We start from the raw sequence: 23721 nt of genomic DNA on the forward strand, positions 1-23721 counted from the left end.
GGTGACCACTATTTGTGTAGCGCGCCCTCTCTTGAAAGAAAATTAAGTTTAGTTAAATTTGGCAGGTTTTCTCCGTTTTTGACATAAATCGGTAAAATACATTCTAATCTTAGAATTAAGTGTAGAAATTAAGTATTTTTGTGTTGATTTACGCTGGTCGTCTCACCGAAAGTTCATTATTTTCGTTTGCAGATATTTCATTTTATTGGCCTTGTTTAAGTAAAAAAAATTCAGTTTAACCCCTAGCATTTGCTTTTGTTTATAATTTTGGGTAAAAACGGGAATAGTGAAACTTGGGACTTTCCACAAGTTTGAATTTGGTGTTAAAATAAACAAACTAAGGTTATGATCTTCGTTCATAATGGAAATTCATGTAGGTTATTTCAATTTCACTGGAAGGCAACCGATCCCACCCAGCAATAATAATATAGACTGATCCGCTTGAGCCCCGCCCCCGTAATATTCCGACCAATAACAGCCGTGATTTAAAGCGGTCTGACACGCGTGCATTTGCGTACGACGCGCGCGTCTTGAACACGCCTTGCAGCATTGGTTGAGTGGGTCACGCGTTGCTAGTGTTCACATGGCAGTGGGCGCGGCTTAATGACTCGGTTTGCTACATCCACGATCACCATTTACAAAGGAATTTATTTCCATTTACACAAGTACGATTTGAAATTCAGAACATAAAGGGATTTCTCTCCTTTGTAATGATTCACAAAGTTTAATCAACTTTCAACTGAAGAAACCCAATAGTTTTCAATATTATACAACAAATTAAAATCAATAATTAAAATTACAAAATGAAAATGTTTCTAGATGGTTCTCTCTGAAGAAACCTTCGCATTTTTACATGTGCTTCCAAAACCCATTTAAATCCAACAGGGTGCAGTTGACCAATGAACTGACTAGGAAGTCGAGAACCAGTGTTAGCGATTACACAGTCCTTTAAAACCAGCGTCAAATTGGGACGAGCCAATCCATGTACAACATGAAAACAAAATCTGGACAATTCCTTTTCTTAATTTTCATTTTCATATTAGGGACACATCAAATGAAAAAAAAATAAATAAAAACATGAAAAAGAAGTAGTCAACAAAATACTAAAACGAAACATAAACACTCAAAATTAGTTGACCACACATTAATTTCTAATCATTGGATTCTCATTGTTTCAAGTCACCATGTAACATTTTTGATGTAAGAGACAATACATGTAAAGTACACATGTATAAAATTATTTACTACGTAGCCGCACTGACAATTATATGACTCTTCGAGAATGAAAAATTGGACATGTTTACAAAGAAGATTTAACTGTCACTGAAATTATTATTGGAACCCAAGAAATCTCAACAGATTTTTGTTGAAGGACACATTAGGGTTTGAATCCAGCTGCTGGCCATATGCTGTGTCCTTGAGCAAGCCACTTTACCCCACTTGCCTCTCTCCACCCAGGAGTATAAATGGTTCCAGCATTAGCTGGGGAGTAACCTGAGATGGACTAGCATCCCATCCAGGGGGAGTAGAAATATTCTTGTTTCATGCTACTGAAACTGGAGATAAATGCCAGCCTGATGGGCCACATTGGCTTGTGACAGACTGAACTTACATCAAGGTACATGCATCATGGGTAGTTATGCATAATTGTTAGGAACTTACAAGTTAGGGATCTCTTATACACGCACACCTTGCAGAAAAACTGCAAAAACATTCTTACTTTTAAGTTCGACAAATCACTCTGTCGCCCACTAAAAGTAGGCAACAGATCATTCAGAGTGAAAAAAAAATACACTTAGATTGAAAAAAAAAAGTTTGAATAGATTTTTCTCTGTCAGAGTCTCAGGTGTAAAGAAAAGAAAAGAAATTTCACTCCGAGAGAAATATGGGAAAGACTGTTGCATCCTGACGTAATTTTTTCATCATATATTATCTCAATGAATTTGTCACTGCAAGAATGTCGAAAAAGACATGAATCTGCGACTGAGAAACGTGAGTCCAATTTTGTTAGAAAGTGGTCTTAGACTCTCCATAGACTTTGTGCATAGCCAAAGAAGTAGCGTCTGGATACTGCATTCTTTCCAAAAGCGTACCATTACTCCTACCTAGGGTTTTCATCTCGGGTTTAACACGTTTCTCACAAATGCCATCCAGAAAAGGAAAAATAGGGATTGATTTCCCTACTGCCTTTATACATTGAGTGTCAACTGTACATAAAGTTCAGGGATAACTACACAAGTAAAAAAAGAAAATACTAGTAAAATAAAGACCATCAATCTCGACTTGAGACAGTTTTAGCTTCAACCCAAAATATAAAGTACTTTTCTTATTAAGACAAACATATCAATGCAAGATTGAACTGGCAACTCTCAAATGAAATGCCCAAAGTTCAACCCTGTCTAGTCGACTCAAAAGTTTGCTCTATAATCTCTGAAATCTGGACATCTATGATAACTTTCCCACTCTTTTCCCTATCAGACATTGTAGTGTGAACCATTCTCCAGAGCTAAGTTCTGTACAAAAATAGGTTATTTATTTATATATGATACATAAACTACGTCTACCGAAACAGAAAACAATTCTAATTTTCTCTACGATTGAAAAAAACAAACACCACAATGATCAGTTGCTTAAGATTTCCGTTATAAAATAGATAAAAGGTACGCAAGAATTATTTTAGCTCCATTTATACATAATATTCAAGTAATGTAACATTCGGTATTTGTATCATTATGATATAATGAATTACAATATCAAGAAATTATTCTGAAATTGTTCAGTTCCTGTGTGTTAAGGAGCGTCTTTAAAATTGGAATAATTAGCCATGTCTGAATTACTGGGCTACGACTACGGCTTGATATTACACATGAGCCATAGCTGAGTAATTCAGACACGGCTATCCTTGTTCTGTATCAAACAAATTACATGTCAATGCAAATGCTAGTTCCTGATGGCAACCTAGTATTTTCCCCATTGTGCTGCAAACGGTACCAGACTACTCTTGAGCAAGCCTTGATCAAGGCTGTGTTCATATTACTTGACTACGGCTTGCAATCACACACACGTCTATGGAAAGCGGCTGAGGTCACTTCCCATAGACTCCTGTACTTCCTAGCCGTAGCCACGTCTATGGAAAGCGGCGGAGGTCACTTCCCATAGACTCCTGTACTTCCTAGCCATAGCCACGTCTATGGAAAGCGGCTGAGGTCACTTCCCATAGACTCCTGTACTTCCTAGCCGTAGCCACGTCTATGGAAAGCGGCTGAGGTCACTTCCCATAGACTCCTGTACTTCCTAGCCGTAGCCACGTCTATGGAAAGCGGCCGAGGTCACTTCCCATAGACTCCTGTACTTCCTAGCCGTAGCCACGTCTATGGAAAGCGGCCGAGGTCACTTCCCATAGACTCCTGTACTTCCTAGCCGTAGCCACGTCTATGGAAAGCGGCCGAGGTCACTTCCCATAGACTCCTGTACTTCCTATCCGTAGCCACGTCTATGGAAAGCGGCTGAGGTCACTTCCCATAGACTCCTGTACTTCCTAGCCGTAGCCACATCATTTGGAATTCACTGAATCTGGGGGACTTTTCAAGAGTTCCAAGTTGTATAATGCCTAGTCCTTTTAAATACCAACAGACCGGTAATTTCTCATTTGGTATAATCAAAGGGAAGACATATTCTTAGTTGTTTCAAGAAAGAAACACCAGACTGCCAAGGCTTACAAAAAACTAACAATTAAGAGATCTCGTCTATGGAAATACATAGCTTAATATGATGGAATTTAAAAAAAAAAAAAAATACACAATTGACATTATGCTGATATACATAGGACCACTCTCCAGAGGGCGCTATTCAATGTATCTGTTCACTGTACACAGAGTTCCATTGTGAGTAACCAGTATTGTAGTACTCATACTGATAGAAATGACTCATACTCAGACAAAGTACTCATACTCATACTTGTCATGCCAGAATATGCGTACTCGTACTAGTACTCAAGGCAAAGTACTCGTCTTTGTATTTGAATTCATGATGACAAAGTACTTCAATGTGTCCTTGTGCCCATGGCAACGTACTCATACTCAAACTCAGGATGACAAAGTACTTGTACGTGTACTCATCGCGAAGAACTCACACTCATACTCAACCACACGATGACAAAGTACAAACTGCAACACTATAAGTAACGCTACCACCTACCATGATTAAACCGGTTAGATAATTTCCACGTAGTTAGCCGGGAAGTATCCCGTGTGACCGTTTAACTCTCCATCGATCCAATTCTCGTCGATCTTACTGACGATGCTGATGATGTCGCCCTCCTGAAACCCCAGTTCGCCCTCGTTTTCTGCCTCAAAGTCGTACAGTGCCTTGCAGCGTTCCTTCGTTGCCGTTACAGGTGCTGAGAAATTGGAAATAGTACAAAATCAGTTGAAGAATTTGTTCAGTTTGTAAAAATCTGCAAGGTACCAGTTACAACTAATATACATCACATGACAGTTGACATGATGGTTAGTTGGTGACCTGTTTTTACTGAGCAATATTTTCTGTCCGGTTTGAAAGCCTATAGGTTGCAAACCAGCGAATAAACTGCCATAAACCTCAGTGATAAATACTTCCACTTCTAAAGATCAGGACAAATACTCACACGTCTCTAAAGGTGCTTGAGGCACACATCAAATTAAAGCTCATTTCATCATCTTTCATTTCATCAAGTTTCGGTGGGTAATCCAATGAGTTTTGGGAGAAAATTCCATCCAAAGATGATTACCCCTGAAAGTAGTCCTGAAGTCCATCGCCATTTTGAAAACGATGCCTATGCTCCATTGCAAAATAGAGCAAATTTAGGGACTACGGTAATTTCATCCAAATTTCGTCCTCATCACGGCATGGACCCTTCTTGTTTTACAAACCCTCAAGTTCACGGCCCACAAAATGCTCCAATACATGTAGCAAACAAATTGAGGACATTCAAATGGTGATTTGGCCAGGGAAGGCAATTTGGGGCCTATTTACTGGCCTGCAACCTTAAGCAAACTGTGTGCTGAGCTGGAGCATGAGATCCCTGTTGACTTACCTGGTGCGTTGTAATCCACCGTTGACGGGTACGCGTCGGTGTCGTCTCCGTCACTGGAGTCTCTCTTCGTGGAGTAAGAGTTGAAAGTACTTCTGGGTTTGCGTTCTGATTTGGGTCGACTGCCTGCCTCCTCAACCCTGGAAAACATCACAGAACATTGAGAAGGATGGTAACTGACAAGTTTGGGTATTATAGTCAGTCAGTCACAAGGCCATCGCAAGGCCATCACAAGTCATCACAAGTCAATCACAAGTCATCACAAGTCATCACAAGTCATCACAAGTCAATGACAAGTCATCACAAGTCAATGACAAGTCCATCACAAGTCAGTCACAAGTCATCACAAGTCATCACAAGTCATCACAAGTCAATCACAAGTCCATCACAAGGCCATCACAAGGCCATCACAAGTCAATCACAAGTCATCACAAGTCGTCACAAGTCAATGACAAGTCCATCACAAGTCAATCACAAGTCAATCACAAGTCAATGACAAGTCCATCACAAGTCAATCACAAGTCAATCACAAGTCAATCACAAGTCCATCACAAGTCCAGCACAAGAAAAGTCATCACAAGTCAAGGGTGTAGGTGGGGATGTGGGGTGTAGGTGGGGGTGTGGTTGATCTGTCGCAAATGGAAGAGTTTGAGAAAAGGGATATCAAGTCCAAATTTCAGCCAAGGAAACTCATTTTGGTTAAAATAAGAGCGTTTTGAAACTTCACTTTCAAAATCGAACACTTTACTACACGAGAACAAAGAAATGTCTCCACAAGGATACAAATTTTAGAAGGTGAGGGGGTGGGGGTGTGGGTGGGGGGGGGATGGAGGGATGGGGGGATGGGGTGGGTGGGGTGTATGTTCTGGACCTCTGATGTTAGGGTTGTTTACCTTTTATATTTCTTTCTGATTTAAGTTTCACAAATCCGTTGATGACGAGAAGCATCGATTTAGAAAAAAGTAACCCCTACTTCTCTTCATTTTTTTTTGATTATCAAACATGGACACTTGTTGTGAGTGGGGGGGGGGGGCAGATTTCCCTGTTGGCATACCTTTCATTGAGTGTTGACAGAAGGCTTTCCAAGACCTCGCAGACTGTTTGTGGTATTCTAGCTGTGCCTCGGCTAACGCTTGAAGCTGTAACACCTGCTCAACCTGTTAAAGAAAACCAATCAACTAGTCCGTAAATCTCTGTTCATCAACATCTTACTCCAGAAATAGTTGGATGGATTTGCTACCAACTTAAATAGGCCCATTTATCAGACTTGCAACAGGAAATTTGATACCTTACCATGTCTATTAACCATGTTTATTGAATCAAAATGAAGCACAATACGCCATAGCTACTTTTGAGAAATAGGAAAGTTTTTCCTTTTTATTTCAAAGGGCCCCATGACATGAATTTTATTTGGGAACATAATTTGTACAACTTTCTACTCCCCTTTAAATGTATGAAAACTATTTCACATCCATTTTTGGATAAATGTATTGAAAAGTGTACTTTTTAAACATTTATATTGTCCATGCTTTTCCTGACAAATGAGGGCGCTGTTGCTGTGATGTAATTTCAGGAAGACACTGTTCAGTTTAGGTGTTTTCTGTTCAAATTGTGAACCCAAAATTTGCTCATTGAAAACATTTGTGAGAAACTTAGCTCAGTGGCTTACTGCCATGTACTGACAAAAAAAAAAAAATCACCAAAGAAACTTTACAACATCATAATATCCCAAATTTTGGTGCTGAATATAACATTGAAGTTTCCGCCTAAAATGACATCACACTTTTGCTCATGAATATGAAAATTCTCACTGGCATAAAAACCAAAACGGCACCTAAGTACCCTTAAAAATTGCAAAATTATAACTGAAAATTATGAGGTTAAATTCGGACACAAAGGTACATTTTATTGCATTAAAAAAATTACATTAAATGGCCATTTAAAGAAAATCTTACACAACAGAAATAAATAGGAAACCGTCAATCTCTTCACCCATACAATGTCGGTATAAATTATTCTTCCATGGTTGAACTGAGAGAAATATCAAAATAAATGTGAAGAAATATAAAGTGAAAACTTGTTCTTGAGACTCAATGAGTGGTATCTGATTGAGTAGTAAGATGCTCTAGTGCATCTTGGCTCATCTTTGCTCCGATTTGTCAGGTACTTACATCACTCTCAAGGAGGTTCCTCATCCCGTTCTCAGCAAGCTCCTGAGATTCGTGAAACTTCTCTTCTGCAAATTGGATTTCTTCTTCAGGAATTGTGCTTCCTGCAACACAAACAAAAACAAGATTGATGAGAACAAAAGTCAGAAATATTGGCTCAGAATTATCCAAGATGCCAGTATTTTCCTGGTGTGGAAATGTAGTATAATTCCTGCATCATGCAAGCATGCATTAACCCTAACAGAACTCAACCCATCAAACCCCAACGGCATGTTTAGTGGGAATCTGTCAGGATGGGTACAGTACCCTTAAACTGACAGTCTTTTACATTGGGTTGGCACACCTCCAGAATCAAAGTCAGAAATATGTGTGTGCAGTTTCCCATATGGTGTTGGAATTTGCCAGGATGGGTATGGTTCCTGGTACATCATGCTAGGGAGTTAGAGTTAATCCGTCACCATGTACACAATGAGTCATAAAGAAAGTGACCAAATTAGAAACATATTTCAAAAACTATGTGGCTCGCTCTGTTTAATAAAAATAGGGGTAAAGTACTTGTTATTGACTAGTAACTGTGAAAATTTCACGTAATTTGCATACTCTATTCCCAAGTAATGAATATTTTGATACAATGATCCAACATTCAGTTGTCCACCACTGATCATTTATCATTCTACAAACAAATAAATACCCATTAAATACCATGAAACATAAACGTTTTCCCACCTCCATGAGTGAATGGAAAAACGGACAAAAACGGACAAAAATCGCCATCAATATTTCAGAAAAAAAAGAGTGGACTTGTTCCTCGTAATCGAAACACAACTCTGACAGTAAAAATACTGTTTCAGTCTTGACTCAAATGATCAAAATCTCATTTGTATTTGAATGCCTGTGTGTAATCTGTAATTCTCACTCAGCTCAATAGCTTCCAATGGCATTCCATGGAGCTACATTTTGTATACTTCATTCGTCTATTAAATTTGATTGCTTTTTAAGATTTTTTTTTTATAATCCAGGTTTTTTTCTTCAAAATGGCGGGCGGAAGTGATTCAACAACTGCTTCACGAACGAACAAATCATACACAAACATTTCTTCCATGAAATGCTGTTATTATCCTCGTCCAAGATTTTTAGAATATTTAAAATGTGGCCCATGTACGCCAACTTTCGTGAAATCGATCGTAAGTTCATTGCGTGGCCGCGCAATAAGTTTGTTGCATAAGTCCTACACATGGCGTAAGTTACGCACTGTTTTTTGTGAAATCAGCTGCATAACAAAGTTCTGTATTTATTACAACTCACACATATTTAACACTTAGAATTTCTCAATTTTGTCTTCGGAAAAAGTCACTTTTTACACTTTTCTGAGTTTGAGTCCACACAAAAATGATTTGGGTCAATTTCTTTTCATCAATGCAATTGAATATTGACCAACAGGCTCATAAATATGTATGAGATGTAATGAATATTCATGATACCTCCATATATACAAATTCATGTTATTTCTGACAGAATCAACTACAACCAACATTAACTCTTTGCCAGTAGTTGTCCTTCTTTAGTAGACACGATAATTTACAACAGTTACAAATTACATTCTAAAACTTGTAACACAATATGTCTTTTGATGTTAAAACTGAAAACACTCTTACAGTTTACCATTTTTTTGTCAATCTGAACATCTTCCAATGCAACTTTGTTTTCTTTTTGAATATATTGTTTGGATTTTTTTAATAACAAAGTTTTGTCTTATTTAATCCCCAGTAAATCAGACATTTTTGGTCTTTAGACTGTTGCTCGATTTGGATGAGTTTGAAATAAAATGAAAAAAAATGAAATGAAAAAGGCATGATAATCTCCAATCAAGAAAACATAGCAGCTGGCTTAAACATGCCGGCAAAGTGAAAATGCTGGTTACGTTTGTTCTATGACATGCTGTTAGTGTTCCAAGCAGGATGTTTAAAAACAAAACATGCAAGTTTCATGAGGACGTTCCCGTGAAATGCCAAACAAAATAAAGGAAGTAACATACACAAGCTAGCATCAAAACCAAAACAAAACCAGAACTACAAAATGACAAAGTGAACTCTAATCCAGTTTTGATTTTCAAAAAAATGACTACCGAGCTTTAGAAATCTGGGATAATATATTTCAAAATAGCGGTGTTTGGTATAGCAACGTTCCACTGTATATGAGAATGTAATTTCCAGTAACCCTGGTTAATCCTTCTGTTAGTGAGCATAAGCCATGTCTGAATGACATGGCTACGACTAACACTAGCCCACATGAGAAGTGGCTTCATCTGCTTCCATAGGTGCAACTAATGTATTAGCCGTAGCCACTTCATTCTGACGTGGCTTTACGCTTTTTCCTTTTCCCTTCATTTTCGACTCTGCACCCATGGCGAAATCTACAAATATATAGCACTACTGCCTACTCTATAGCCCAGACTGCTGGCCAAATTTGATACGCTTTAGGCCGACAATCCATGTGTCCGTTTTTGACGTGCGTATTGCGTTTTGCATACCAGTTGCGTATCCGCGATGCGTACTCTGAAAATCCACGAGTACGTATTTCTCGGCACACTTGACCGACGTACAAGCTCATATTCCCACAATGACTGGTCTTAACGCAGTAGGGATAGCGCAATGCGCAATACAGGTACATGGACCTATGTATGTATGCACATTGCTTATCAAACAACTGATTTTTACACATCAGGAAGTGCGCACTACGCATGACGGACACACGGATTTTTAGCCTTATACTGTATTTTCTGAATCCTCAATCAATTCTGATCTATTTCACCACAATATTTTCTACGAAATGCTACGCTACAAAATCGGTGTTGACATACCACCTGCTGCTGAGAGGAACCGACGAAAACGTTTTTACGGGTACATGGAAAGTAAAAATAGAAACATGATGTCATCATAGGATAATAGACCAATGGGCTCTTCGCACAAGTACCCCCTCAACGGTAAGAAAGGGAGAGTTGGGGTCGGAGAGACGACTGGGAGAGACATTTGAACGCATTGCCAACGACGCCTGACGTCACAGGAAGACGCTATGGCTTTGTGCATATTGGGAATGAAAGTAGTCAGGGTACCATGCGCTATACGTAGTGTGCCCCATCCACTGGACTATCGAAAGTGATCAAATAGCTCCCTCTCCTGTTTGCGCATGGAGACCATTAATCTAAGCAGCCGTTGGATTCCTTTGTATTCAGTTTGGTCGTTTTTTTTATCCCGGAGGCTGTCTAGACCAATCCTGAAGGAGTAGACGTTTATTAGGGACATGTAGCTGGTTAACTAACTAAAACACACTTTTATAAGATGGAATTTTGCATCGGGGTGATATAAATCAAATTAGGTTTTGCCCTTCACTGACGTTTAAACACTGTATACTCGGTGTGTTACCCACTGAGTATACAGTGTTTAAACGTCGTTGAAGGGCAGTTAACCTAATTTGATTTAAAACACACTTCAAAATAGAACGTCATGATAGTACGATACACGTACAGGCTTTCAAGCAGACCCAGGTGAAGAAGTAGGAGAAAAGTAAGGTCAAAATTTACAAAAACCAACAGGACAAAAGTCGGATTTTGGAGGACAGACTCAGGATAAAAGTAGGACTGTAGTGGGCTTTCTGGGGTAGTTTTCGTTGATGCTCGCCCATGCCCACAGCATCATAAGCCTCATTTGGCATGTTCTGTACTCACAACACTTGTGCTCCATCCTCAACTAAGCTCGTGGAAGTACAGTTGCAGTACTCCTGCGCCCAAGCCCTTCATTGTGTGATTTGACAGTGTGTAACACTGCCATGAAAGTTTTCAATGAGATTAAATTTCTTCAGAGTTGTGGGACAAAAATCAAGAAAAAAGTAGGAAAAAATGGAGCACGGTAAAAAAAAAAAAATATCTAGGAAAAGTAGGAATACTTAAAAGCCTGCACGTACATGTGGACTGAGGTTAATCTATTACATGGACATTTATCACAGTTGTAAATCTTAAGCATGTAGCATTCTACATACACACATTCACAATATTGTTGTAGGGAAAGTACAAGGTAATATTGTGCATTAACAAAGGTCAACAACACTATCTATTCTCATTTTTGAAACTCACAGACAATTTCGCTTATTGTTAGTTCAAAGTGTACTGAGCTATGGGTGTATACTATGGGTGCTAAGCAAAATAAAGGACCATTCATGACGAGTCTAGGAACTAGACTATTGACATACCGACCAAACCTGCTAATGCTGATGAGTATGTAGATGATGCACAGTGAAAAATGAAAGTAAAACATTAATACAGTGAGTGGTAAAAAAAAAAATGATGTTGAAATCAAAGGTGTTGAAAATTCCTTCATAGCGACGTCAATTTACAGGATTTCATGATTAAACTCTTCTATTAGAGACAGATAGGCCTATCGATCAAAGTAACAAAGTTCAGTTCCCGATGACAATATCCACTTTTGGAAACAATATTTGGCAGATCATATTTGCCGCTAAGTGAATATGGTTGACACACAAAGTTCAAACTTGTTCTCGATTGTCTAAACTAAGTTCAAAAAAATCTAAAGCATACTTGAAAACTTGCAAGGAACAGTATTTTAAATGCAATTTTTGTTTTTCTTTTAGTGCAAACAAATATTATACGCATTATACAGTATGTCCAAAATAAATGTCCGTCTGACTATTTTTGAAAAAAATACAAAACCATGAAGTCCATTTTGAAAAAGTTTGATTGTGCAGATACTCCTTAGCCTTGGCCTCAACCCCGATGAGTTTTATTTAATTTCAGTCACGCATCACTGCACACTTGTCAATTGATCACAACAACATTTTGGGACACTGTGACCAAGTTCCTTGCCTTAATCAATTCAGTGCTGTGTTAAGTAAGCTGTGTAAAATCCTGCATGTTGTGAAAAGGGCTGCAATTGGGATTGGAATCATTTGCCTGGCTATCAGTCATCACGGCAAGACCTCGGTTTAATGCTCAAGGGCAAATGATTCCAATCCCAAACCACATCAGACTTTTTTTCTACAGACACTTTTTTGGGACACACTCTATGACAATTAATAATGATAAATTTAGTGTCAGGTTAACAATAATACTTTGGAAGTCTGATGGTTTATTTTTGTTAAAGTTATGATTTTATTAATGAAAGATGATTTGAATATGATGGAGTTGAGATAATCTCAGTGTCGCCTACCTTTTGCTTGCGTCTTCTTTTTGTAGTCAAAGTCAAGACGTCGCCCCTGTAACTTCTTCCGATGGTGCTGTAGAAATGAAACATTAGGGAGAAAGTTAATGTATTGTTTGACAAGAGACATTTGCACATTGCTGTAAGGCACCTTATATAAATTATGGGTCAAAGTGTGACAATTTTCGAGTTCCTGTTATCTCTGAACATGTCATTTGCCGTATCATTAAGAATGACTTCAACAATTTGTTGGGTAGGTTGTCTGCATCACATAATCACTCTTGGTGGACGACTGCATTAACCCTAACCTTCCCAAATCCTCCAAAATTCTTTTTGCAAAATGGAGGATTTTGCAGGATTGAGGCTGTTTGGCAAAAATGTGTAACTAAGTTTGGAGGATGCACTGTGTCAAGGTATTGGGCCGGGCCTTGTGTTTGTTGATGCTCAGCTGTGTTATACTTGAAGTCCTCCGCACTGCTCCAGGATGTCACTGGCTCTGCCTCAACATATTGACAGTGATTGCTGGAGGATTTTGTAGGATTGAGGCAGTGATCATTCTTCCACGGATCACATTCAAGAAATAATGAAGGATTTTGCAGGATTGAGGCTGCATGCAATTTTGACATGGAGGCAGTTGGAGGATTTTGCATCATCATCGCAAAAATGCCCAGGGAGTTAGGGTTAAGAATGACTTTAAACAATTTTGTATTCGTTGTGTAGGTAGTTTGCTATTCATAATCACCCTTGGAGGACGACTGCATTAAGGAGTGCATCAGAATTATAAAATCACAGATGTCAGATGTAACAGGGACAGGAAAAAAGTGGACCCCAAATTTATCGAATGACCCAAAGTACGCAGGCATAAGTTACAACCCAAATCAACCAGTAATCGATCACTTGTCTTGTATCAATTTTTTTCCAGATTGGCCACAATTTGTGCCTAAATTTCCCCGCAGGTGGCTGTGCAACACAGTCCTGCTTCTATCAAAATCAACCAAATTCTGTCAGATTCTGTAAGATGGAACTCACGTTGATCTCTTTCAGATCTTTGTTCTTGAGATGATCCAGGGGATCCAAGAAGTTCTGTCTGACGTTCAGATCGAAGGCGCCCTTGACTTCAGAAAGTTGCCTCAGTGATTCTCCTATCTCGACCATCGCCGTAGCTGTATCCAAAAAATAACCAAAACAATTTTTTTTTTAATGATACCTATAAAAAACAACATTTTATTGTTCTGTTGTTTCCACCAAAACTAAACAGCTGTGCTAAGTATACCCTGGGAGCTGAGATTGTCTATGAAATGCATGGTCTATGAAATGCATTATTAGACAGAGTTAAAAAAAAACGGTTTCCTGTCTGCTTTTTTTTACCTCCACCATGAGGTACATGTTTTCATCGGCCTTGGTTTGTCTGTGAACAGGATAACTCAGAATAAATGCGGAGGCACTAGGCTCACGTGAATCGCGCACTCCGGACTCCTTCTACCAAAACATTTGCGAGCCTCCTCTTTAAGAACGCGTGCACGTAGTCGTGGCGCGACCTCAAAAATGGCTTTTAACTTTGTTTGCCGGATTACGCTGTATGAGAATGTAATTTCCAGTAACCCTGCTTAACCCTTCTGTTAGTGAGCATATAAGCCATGTCTGAATGACATGGCTACGACTAACACTAGCCCACATGGGAAGTGGCTTCATCTGCTTCAATAGGTGCAACTAATGTATTAGCCGTAGCCACTTCATTCTGACGTGGCTTTATGCTTTTCCATTTTCCCTAATTTGTGCTTGAATTTCCCGAACGTGGCTGTGCAACACAGTCCTGATTCTATCAGAATCAACCAGATAATGGGTGATGTTAGATTTTGTAAGATGGAACTCACGTTGATCTCCTTCAGATCTTTGTTCTTGAGATGATCCAGGGGATCCAGGAAGTTCTGTCTGACGTTCAGATCAAAGGCGTCCTTGACTTCAGAAAGTTGCCTCAGCAATTCGCTCGACCATCGCCGTACCTGTATCCAAAAAACAAAAGGCAAGATTTTATTGTTCTGATGTTTCCACCAAAATGAGAACAGCTGGGCTATGTTTACCACGGGAGCTGGGATGGTCTGTGAAATGCATTATTCAGCGGAAATATTTGGGAGAATTGTGCCTAAAGTTGATGATACAAGCATGGCATTTGGCACACAGTCAGAGTATGTCTTATAAAAGGGTCATCACAGATTTGTCCTTTGAAAAAATCTAGTTAACAAGCAATATTCAAAATTTTCAAAATGGCTGCCATTGGTCATTTTACTACCTATAGTGGAATCTGGCGACCAGAATTAGCAGGTTTTTACTGCGGTGGTGTCTCGCTCATGCGCATACTGAACGCGTTCTTAAAGACGAGGCGCGCGTGCATTTTGGTATTCTTATTGGTCAAAAGAGCCTAGAGCACACCCCCTACCTGAGTGCGACTCGCGCAAACATTGCGCCACCGCAGAAAATGGCTGCCTTCGGATTTGTCTATATTTTTTCAAAGGACAAATCTGCGATGGCCCTATGGCCAAATATCTTTCTCGTGACATACTCTGACTGTGTGCCAAATGCCATGCTTGTATCATCAAAGGCACAATCCCATCGCCTATCTGCTGTACTAGTACATGTAGCTACAATATTGTTGGAAACAAATAAACAGACAACTGACAAATTTGCCAAATAAAGGGCGAGTAAAAAAACCGAAACACAAACGGCTGGACCATTTTTGATTGAAGTTTTTCCTGTAGCACTTTCAAAATCCAGGATATATGAAAGCCCAGTTATTAAAATTTCTTTTAGTACAAGAATCATTCAAATCACTCATGTACTTTTCAAGTTACGAAATTTTGAACACAACCACCGTTTTAGAGTTCTGTCCACATATCACAAAAATAGAAGTGTTCTTGCAGCAAAGTGATAACAATTCTCACAGGGATGCATGCAAATTGTTTTCATTTTACTGAAAAAACACTTTTTGTGATCCGTGGACAGAACTTTTAAAACAGTGTTTGTGTTGAAAATTAAGCAACTTTAACAGTTCATGAGTGATTTGAATGATTCTTGCGCTAAAACAAAGCCCATTGATTGGGCTTTCATATCCTAGATTTGGAAAGTGCTACAGGCAAAACTTCATTCAAAAATTGGTCCTGTCATTTGGGTTTCGTCTTTTTTGACTCACCTGTATATTGCAAATGTATGCATTTATAAATAAAAAAAAAATAAAAAAATAAAAGTGGGTGCACAAAAGGCAGCGGGCAGCTATGAGAAACTGGTTTATTTCTTTACTTGGCCTTGCATATCTGAAGTGCTGGGCCCTACATAAATTACACAATACTCATGGTACTATGTTGGTGGATTGGAACACTGATTAGAGCACCTTTTTGAGAGCTTTTTGATCAGTCTACCACAGAAGGAAAGAGAATACATCTTGAAGCTTGCTCACCAAACGTTGAATCTTCTCCTAATTCTCTGCCGTTCTTCAGCATGACTTCTCCCAGGAATCCTACGGGTTGTTGAGGCTTGGTTCCTCCTTTGTTCTGACCACGGACTTTACTCATGGCTCTGGAGACTGTTCAGGAAAGACAATACGATTGATTAGGTTAAGCACACAAATAGAAGATCTATCTCTATTTGGTTTGTTTGAAGTGAATACTTAGACCCGATTCAAACTGGTGTTCTATAGTCACCCCAAATGAAATTATTCCAGAGGTTACAATTAAAGGTAATATACGACATTTGCAAACATCAACAAACAAAACTACCAAATTATTATGAAATACTTTACTTGACTGTAGGTGAATGACAGTCTCAGACATCCTGTGAAATCATGGCACCTGGTGTGCTATCATTTTTAAGAAAAGTGGAATTTCTGTATTGATTTCAAAGCCAGCTAGTCTGGTGCCCTGAGCTCAGGGAACATCACAAGATCCGGCCTAAGACCTTGACACAGTGCATCCTCATAAATCAGGCACACATTTTTGCCATATAGCCTCAATCCTGCAAAAGCGTACATTTTGCAAATAAGATTTTGGAGGATTTGGGAAGGTTAGCGTCAATGATGTTTCAATTTTGGTTCTTACCTGGATTGGGCTGAAGGTATTCTATTGTCTTGTTCACCAAATCATCCACTGTGTGACCTGTCACGTCAATTTTCTAATGAAAAAAAAAATACATTACCCAAAGACAATGAGAAGAATTCAATAAGCATAAATAATGTCAAGCAATATTTACTAATACTAAATGTGTTAAAACTTTTTTCGCTATGGCAGGAGAGATTCATACCCTGGACTCCGTTGCGTGTACACAACAGAGTCCAACCTGGGCTAGGACTAGGGCTAAGTTACACTTACAGTAGACAGGGCTCTGGAGTGCTCTGAAACGTGCAAAACAAAACGGGCAAAGAAAATGTCCTCAGTATTTCACCAACCAAGTTTGGAGACTCAATTCAATTTTTAAAGGAGATTTTTCTTCAATATTTTGCACATAAGAGGGAAGTCAAGTGATTTCAAAATGGGGCTAAATACTAGACTGGTACATGTCCAACCATCATGACCATATGGTCCAACTATTTGAAAAGACTGACCTCTTCATTCAGTGTCAATAGTCTGGTGGCTTGACTACGGAGAAATGTGTAGTAAATTGAGACTAGTTCCCGCTTCATGCCACATGTTTCTGTAATTCTTTTGGCATGGTTGATTGATGCAGTACTGAAGCTGTGTTGGACTGGTTGTTTCAGGTGCCAATCTTTTTTCTTGCTTTGCATGTTTTCAATACCATAAGTTTTGGGACTCTCATACACAGTATTGAGAGTCCCAAATTTTCGGACTACACTTACAGTAGTCCGAGTAACTTGGACCATGCTTGGACCCAACTTATCGTCTTTTTAACATTCAGATTTCACCCTCAAAATGGCCTCCCAATTACTAGATAGGCCACCTGAGGTACAAATAGACATCGATGATTAAGATGGTTGTACTGAAGTTTATTTACGATCCGGAAGAAAAGTGAAATTTCCCGTTCAATTCTGAGAGCTCCCCTCGCGATCATGAACACGTTAAATTTCCGACTCGTGTTAATGTTTGAACGACGTGACGTAGTCTTCATGCCCAGCATACATTCAATGGTCCCCATATCCCAAGTGCGATTCCGTTACCGAGCGCGAAGCATCGATTATGAAAATGAGTAGACTGGATCTCGCTTGTGAACACAAGTGGATTTCAAACGGTAAAGGACAATCGGGAACTAGCTTGAACTGGTTTCCGCCCATAAAAGCTGTCCTAGTTCCCGACTCTCTAGAAATGTACTTGTGTTTACAAACGAGATCCAGTCTACTCATCATCATAATCGATGCATTGCGCTCGGTAACGGAATCGCACTCGGGATATGGGGACCATCGAATGTACAATGGACGCTGGGCATGAAGCCACATCGCATCGTTCAAACATTAACATGAGTCTGTAATTGAACGTGTTCACGATCGCAAGGGGAGCTCTCGGGATTGAATGGGAAATTTCACTTTTCATCCAGATCGTAAGTAAACTTCAGTACAACCATCTTAATTATTGATGTCTACTTGAACCTCAGGTGGCGTATCTAGTAATTTGGAGGCCGTTTTGAGGGTGAAATCTGATGTTTTTGTTGGGCAATGTTGGGTTTTTGGGTCAAAAGACAAAATTGTGTTGCTTGGCATATACGGGGATTAGCTTGGACCCCACTATCGCCAGACCATGTCCAAATGTTACAAAGGCGATAAGTTGGGTCCAACTTAGCCCCATAAATGTGGCCAATTTACTGGACTACCTCCGTAAATAAAGGCCACACTTCCACCATGTACAAAAACATGTCAAACTTTGTCAAATTTTGATTTGCACATTTAGGCTTAATTTGTAGTTTATTTTTGCTTTAGAAGCCTACTCACCCTCTCTTTTAATATAAGCCTAATCAGAAAGTGCTGCCTTTTTCAGATGTCTCTTTTTCGTGAAATTTCCAGATTCGTTTGCACACGCTGACGTTCGCGTATCAAAATTTCAACATGAAATTTCACGAAAATTAGACATCTGAAAAAGGCAGCACAAACATGACAAAAGTGAGCATGGTGAGTAACTTCTAAACCAAAAATAAAGTACAAACTAGGCCTTAATGTGAATATCAAAATTTGACAAAGTTCAATCAACATGTTTTTGTACATGATGGACATGGTGGAAGTGTGGCCTTTATTGCGGAGGTAGTCCAGTAAATTGGCCACATTTATGCCGGCTAGGGTCCAACTACAAGTTAGGCTACGGTCCGCGGACTACACTTGAACCTTCAATTAACACCATGACCATGATTTTGAACACCCGAATCCCACCCGACATAATTTGCTGACCTATCTCGAACACTCTATCTGGCAAGAGCATCGTCACGATAACCCCAGTCCAACCGAGGGATTCCTTCTGCCAAAATCGCTTCATTCTCTACAGCTGCGGCTATTTCCTTATCGAATATCACCTTCAGTTCCTTCCACTTTGTCATGTTTGTGAACAACAATTTTGCTCCATCAGGCATGTCTGGTTGTTGTGTATTTATTTTAGCCACGCAGCGTGGCGCCACCTATTGTCCGACAGTGTCCATGATCGTCTGGTTTGAACAGCGCCCCCATTGGACGATTTTTTTTTTTAAATATAAAATGTAATCTCAATGCCAAAACTGATCTGATTGTATGCGTGCAGTCACCATTGGAGTGCCCTGGATATGCAGGGACAGGATAGGATGCGCATAGTTCACCGAAGTTCATGTTGTTTTGTCCTGGTGGATTCATTCCCATGCATTGTGTATTTCCTCAAAGTCCCTGTCAAAGCGGTCATTACGCCTAACCACTGATTTCCTGCTAAAACTTGTTTTTGCAAACAATCCTGACTCTGTATTGTAGAGAAGATGCAAGTGTACAGTACACTATTTGTCTGGGGTTGATTGTGTGGGTGTGTGTGGAGGGGGGGGGGGGCTGAACCTCATTTGGCGCTATGGGGGCGCTCCCATCCCGGCACCCCCTTCTCTCTATAGATTTCATGAATCAATCGAGGGAAGGCCGGATGAGAAGCATCGATTTAAAACCAGTCGTCTTCTCTCCACATCTGATTTAGTTATTCCAACTACTGATTTTGCTGCCGTGACCCACCCCTCCCCGTCAGCCAGCCTTGTTAAATAAAAAAGTCATAACTCAACATTAGACCTTACACAATAACTAGACAATAGCTGGACAATTTAGTGTGCTAGTTCTCATGTTGGTTTGTTCTAAAATGAAGCCCATTTTAACAATGTGTGTAACCTTAACTGCCCATTACACATAATTGATTTTCATGTACTGAATCAATTTGATGGTGACTACATACAAAACAAAAAACACACTGAGTATATACTTCTACTACCCCGGCTGAGACTCAAACCATGGAGAAATTATACAGCGCAAACTGATCACGAGTAAATCACGGCAGGTGTACGTCATTATTCTATCCACCAATCACAGTTACTCGGTGACTAGCGGTCACCACAAGTGCCGGGATGTAGTTTTGCGTGTCAATCACAAATCACGTGTTTTGGATTTGTCACCGACATCGATACAGTATCAACCAATAGGATGTGGCTATTTCAGTGTCGGTGACACAAGTTTGTATGGGTGACTTTAATAGCCTCAACGATATTACATGAATTTCGTCTCATTAATATGAAGCGAGTCGGTGATGTGTGATTGACAGTCCCTCAGTCACTGCTCAGGAAATCGATTCCAAGATTTAAGGCAGATGCGGGCCGCTTCTCCCCTCACAGCTCGTCACGTCTAGCTCCTTCGGACGACAACCAGAGAGAGAACTGATTGCAAGAACAAGATTGTGCTCGGTGAGTGTTTGAAACAATTATGTTTTTTCCCCTGAAACAATGTGCCTTCTTGCACGTAGTTTGAATCAACGTGGGATTGAAATTCCGAAGATTATTGCTGACACTGTTTCCAAACAGCGAGCGTGGTAGTAGGCTTGAGCCTCGCTTCTTTGTAAGCTTGTGATGTGTAGTTGCTTGAGGAGTGAGGACTGAACAACAAAATGTTTATGAACAAATTAAATTGGAATTGAAACTGATCTTGCGTGACTATGATACCGATGCTGTTGCACGATAACTAACAGCCAAACCAGCACGGTCCGAACCGCCACAATTAGTGATCGTCATTTACAATCAAACATTGTTGGATAAAAGCGAGACTAGTTGGAATAAACACTCTATAGCCTCACAGTTATAGGACGCAAATACTAACAGACCGGATGATCATGCACTTCGTACTAAGTGCATGATCATCCGGTCTGTTAGTATTTGCGTACGGTTTTCTTCAAGTTCAAATTGTTTAATCTAGCTGGGTTCATTTGTAGAAATCATGCATAGAACTGATGTTTGTACAAGTTACTCAGATCAGTCCTTCTGCTCTGCTGTTCATCTTAAAATTTGAAGCAAAAGCTCTCGGACGAATTCAGTCATGTTTGCATGTAGGGTTCCACTCAGCATGCAACTGAGATTCTGTTGAATATTTTGGGACAAAGCAATATTGGTATTTGGCTTAATATTTCGAATGTTTTTGGTTGTGTTATTGGTACAGATTTTCACAAATCCCAAATGTTAAGAGTCACGTTTCAGTTGGCAAACAGATGGTGGCTTACTAGAGCCAAACCGGTGCGCTTATTTCCCATCCGGAAAATAAATCTTTATGTAACGACTGTAACTTGACTGCGGTAGTCCAGCTGTAATGTTTGCGCCTCTACTTCCTTGGTATGAGATCGATTTCCCTCACTAATGCAGAAACTGTAGGCTCATTGTGATTCCTATAGCCACAAGTTCAAGCAACCTTGAACCAGTTAGAGGAACATAGGATCAATTGCTCACAATCTTAAGTATAATGCAGTACAACTCACTTTTTGAACTTTAAGCTTAGTTGATGCTATACATTTGACAAAAACAGATAAATTAAAGGGATTATTTTTTTAAGTTCTTGTCACCGAATTTCGTTGCTACAATCCCGGCCAAAATGGTTGGGACACTTCCTGAGCCTGCCACGGTCACCCACTCCCCCGCTCCCCCGGTCAATGTTGTTCTCTCCAGCTGATGGAGCACACACCGCGCAATGAGCGACAACACTGAACGGGGGCCGGGGAGTTGGGGGCCCAGCGAGATTTGGCAAGAATTGTAGCACACGTTCATTGTCTGCCCACTGGCACTATGTCGAAAACATCTTCATTTTTTTCAGATGATATATCAGGCTGAACAATTCACAGTGTATATGTGATACCGGTCTCTTCACTTTGAGCATCGCAAAGTTTCTGTCATTAAATCGGTATAGGTACTTTTTTTCCCGGCAATTATATAATTTATTTGTGTGATAATTACTTCGTTTGATTCGAAAATAGCAAAGCCTTCCAAAAGAGACATGAATGTTCCTCGCGCTTGAGTCCAGACAGGACCGTTGGAGAACGCATTCTGTTTGAAATGAATAATCAAACCAAATTAAATTTCACTCGACAGAGGCTTTTTTTGGGAGGGGGGCATTGAGAACTTTTGAAATTCAGTTATGCCTCCCCACCATCCCCCAAGTTATCTCCTGGAGGATTTTTAATGACTCATATTTTTATTGGTATTTGTTTTCAGCCAGCAATCCGCTCGAGTGTTGAGGAGTGCTTCCGCGATAGAATTCAAGAACTGTGCTTAGGTGAGTGTCTGTTTGACATTTTCTTCATTCAAGCATCGTAATAAAGCGGTGATATGGTGGGAAACTGTATCTTTTTTCTATTCATTTACATGCAAAAAGTTTTTGGTCACAGTTATAAACAGAAAACGTCATTCGAACAAAAGAAGTGTGCAAATCTACACTCACTGTACACACATGCCTCACATTTTGGCCAATCGCTGCTATGAACACAGTCCAGGCGCGGTTCTAATTTTGTCTATCCGAAAAGTTTGCCATAGAAATGCATACACAACATACCGGATGTGATTTCTTTTTCATTGCGGACCATGTGGACAAATTTTGAGCGTCGAATGATATGTATTGCGACCCTTCGTGAATTCGAAACGGAGCCTGAGCAACGCCCTGGCGGGAGTTGAAAATTTACAAAACACTGGTTTTACAGATTTTCCTACATTATTATACTTTTCAACCAAAAAATGGGCGCCGCATTTATGAATGAGAATAAAAGAGTGACGAATGACTCAGTCTTAACGGCCGTTTCAAACCTTGCAGGGTCGTGGCCGTGACGCCTTGCCGGTCACAGGTCACGCAAAATCTATCCAATCAGAGCGTTGATTCATCAGCCCTTCCCAGGGTCCTGTTTGCAGGGCGGGGGTACGAGCGACCGCTCCCCATAGAAAATAATGACACGAGCCCCCCCCCCCCCCCCCCCCCCCCCCCCACGTATTGATTTTCAGAGGCCTAAGTGTCCGGAGAAAATAACCAGTCTACATTTCAGCACGCTTCCCTGGGAAAAAAAACTGGATTCACCTTGCTAGCCCCCCCCCCCCCCCAAGTATTGGCTCTAGAACCGCGCCTGGAACACACCTTTTTGAACCGTAGCCTTTTTGTTCGTGGCCTTTGAATCAACATGCGATTCAGTTTCAAATTCTCCCTATTATAACTAACTTCGTTCGATGACGTCACAATGCTGAATTGTCGCAAAGACGTTTGGGTCATTCAAAGAATATCTATGGCTGCAGACCAGCAAATAAACTGCCATGGACCTCAGTGATAAATACCCCACTTGTAAAGATCAGGACAAATACTCACAACTCTCCAAGGTGTTTGAGACACCCATCAAATTACAGCTTATTTCATCATCTTTCATTGTCTGTTCAAATGTTGCGGTATAATCCGATGACCTTTTGGAACAAAAATTCCATCCAAAGATGATGACCCTGTAGTCCTGTACCCCATCGCCCAAGGCACAATCTTTCACCTCACAAAACACCGAACACTCAGGTTTATTAGGACAAAAGATATTGCTCAAACGGGGGCGGTCCTGGAATTTTTGCAGGGGGAGGGTCAGGCTCCTAAAAAAAATATGTGATATATTTGTGTGTGTGTTTCACAGCGAGGGCTGGGGGGGGGCCTCCCCACCCTCTGGATCCGCGCCTATCAAACTATTTTGTCAAATTTTGACCTGAAATGCTTGTAATTTGATGTATGATGACGTCATGACGACGTCACTAAAATATCCACATCTTCACACTAAGGTTCATGTTCATATCAGGTTTCGTC

At 40.1% G+C, this 23721-nt stretch overlaps 1 protein-coding gene across 1 annotated transcript; it reads right to left on the reverse strand.

The window, feature by feature from the left end:
- Positions 1 to 3539: 3539 nt before the first annotated feature.
- LOC119739553 (endophilin-A1-like) lies at positions 3540 to 16604 on the reverse strand (the record flags this gene model as incomplete). Its single annotated transcript, XM_038214537.1, has 9 exons — positions 3540 to 4399; positions 5075 to 5211; positions 6126 to 6228; positions 7243 to 7343; positions 10100 to 10108; positions 12459 to 12525; positions 13479 to 13612; positions 15901 to 16026; positions 16538 to 16604. Coding segments are annotated over 9 exons (753 nt in total), but the record flags the coding sequence as incomplete, so codon positions are not given.
- Between the last annotated feature and the right edge of the window lie 7117 nt (positions 16605 to 23721).

This window comes from Patiria miniata, unplaced genomic scaffold (assembly GCF_015706575.1).
Source record: "Patiria miniata isolate m_02_andy unplaced genomic scaffold, ASM1570657v1 HiC_scaffold_10, whole genome shotgun sequence".
NCBI lineage: Eukaryota > Metazoa > Echinodermata > Asteroidea > Valvatida > Asterinidae > Patiria > Patiria miniata.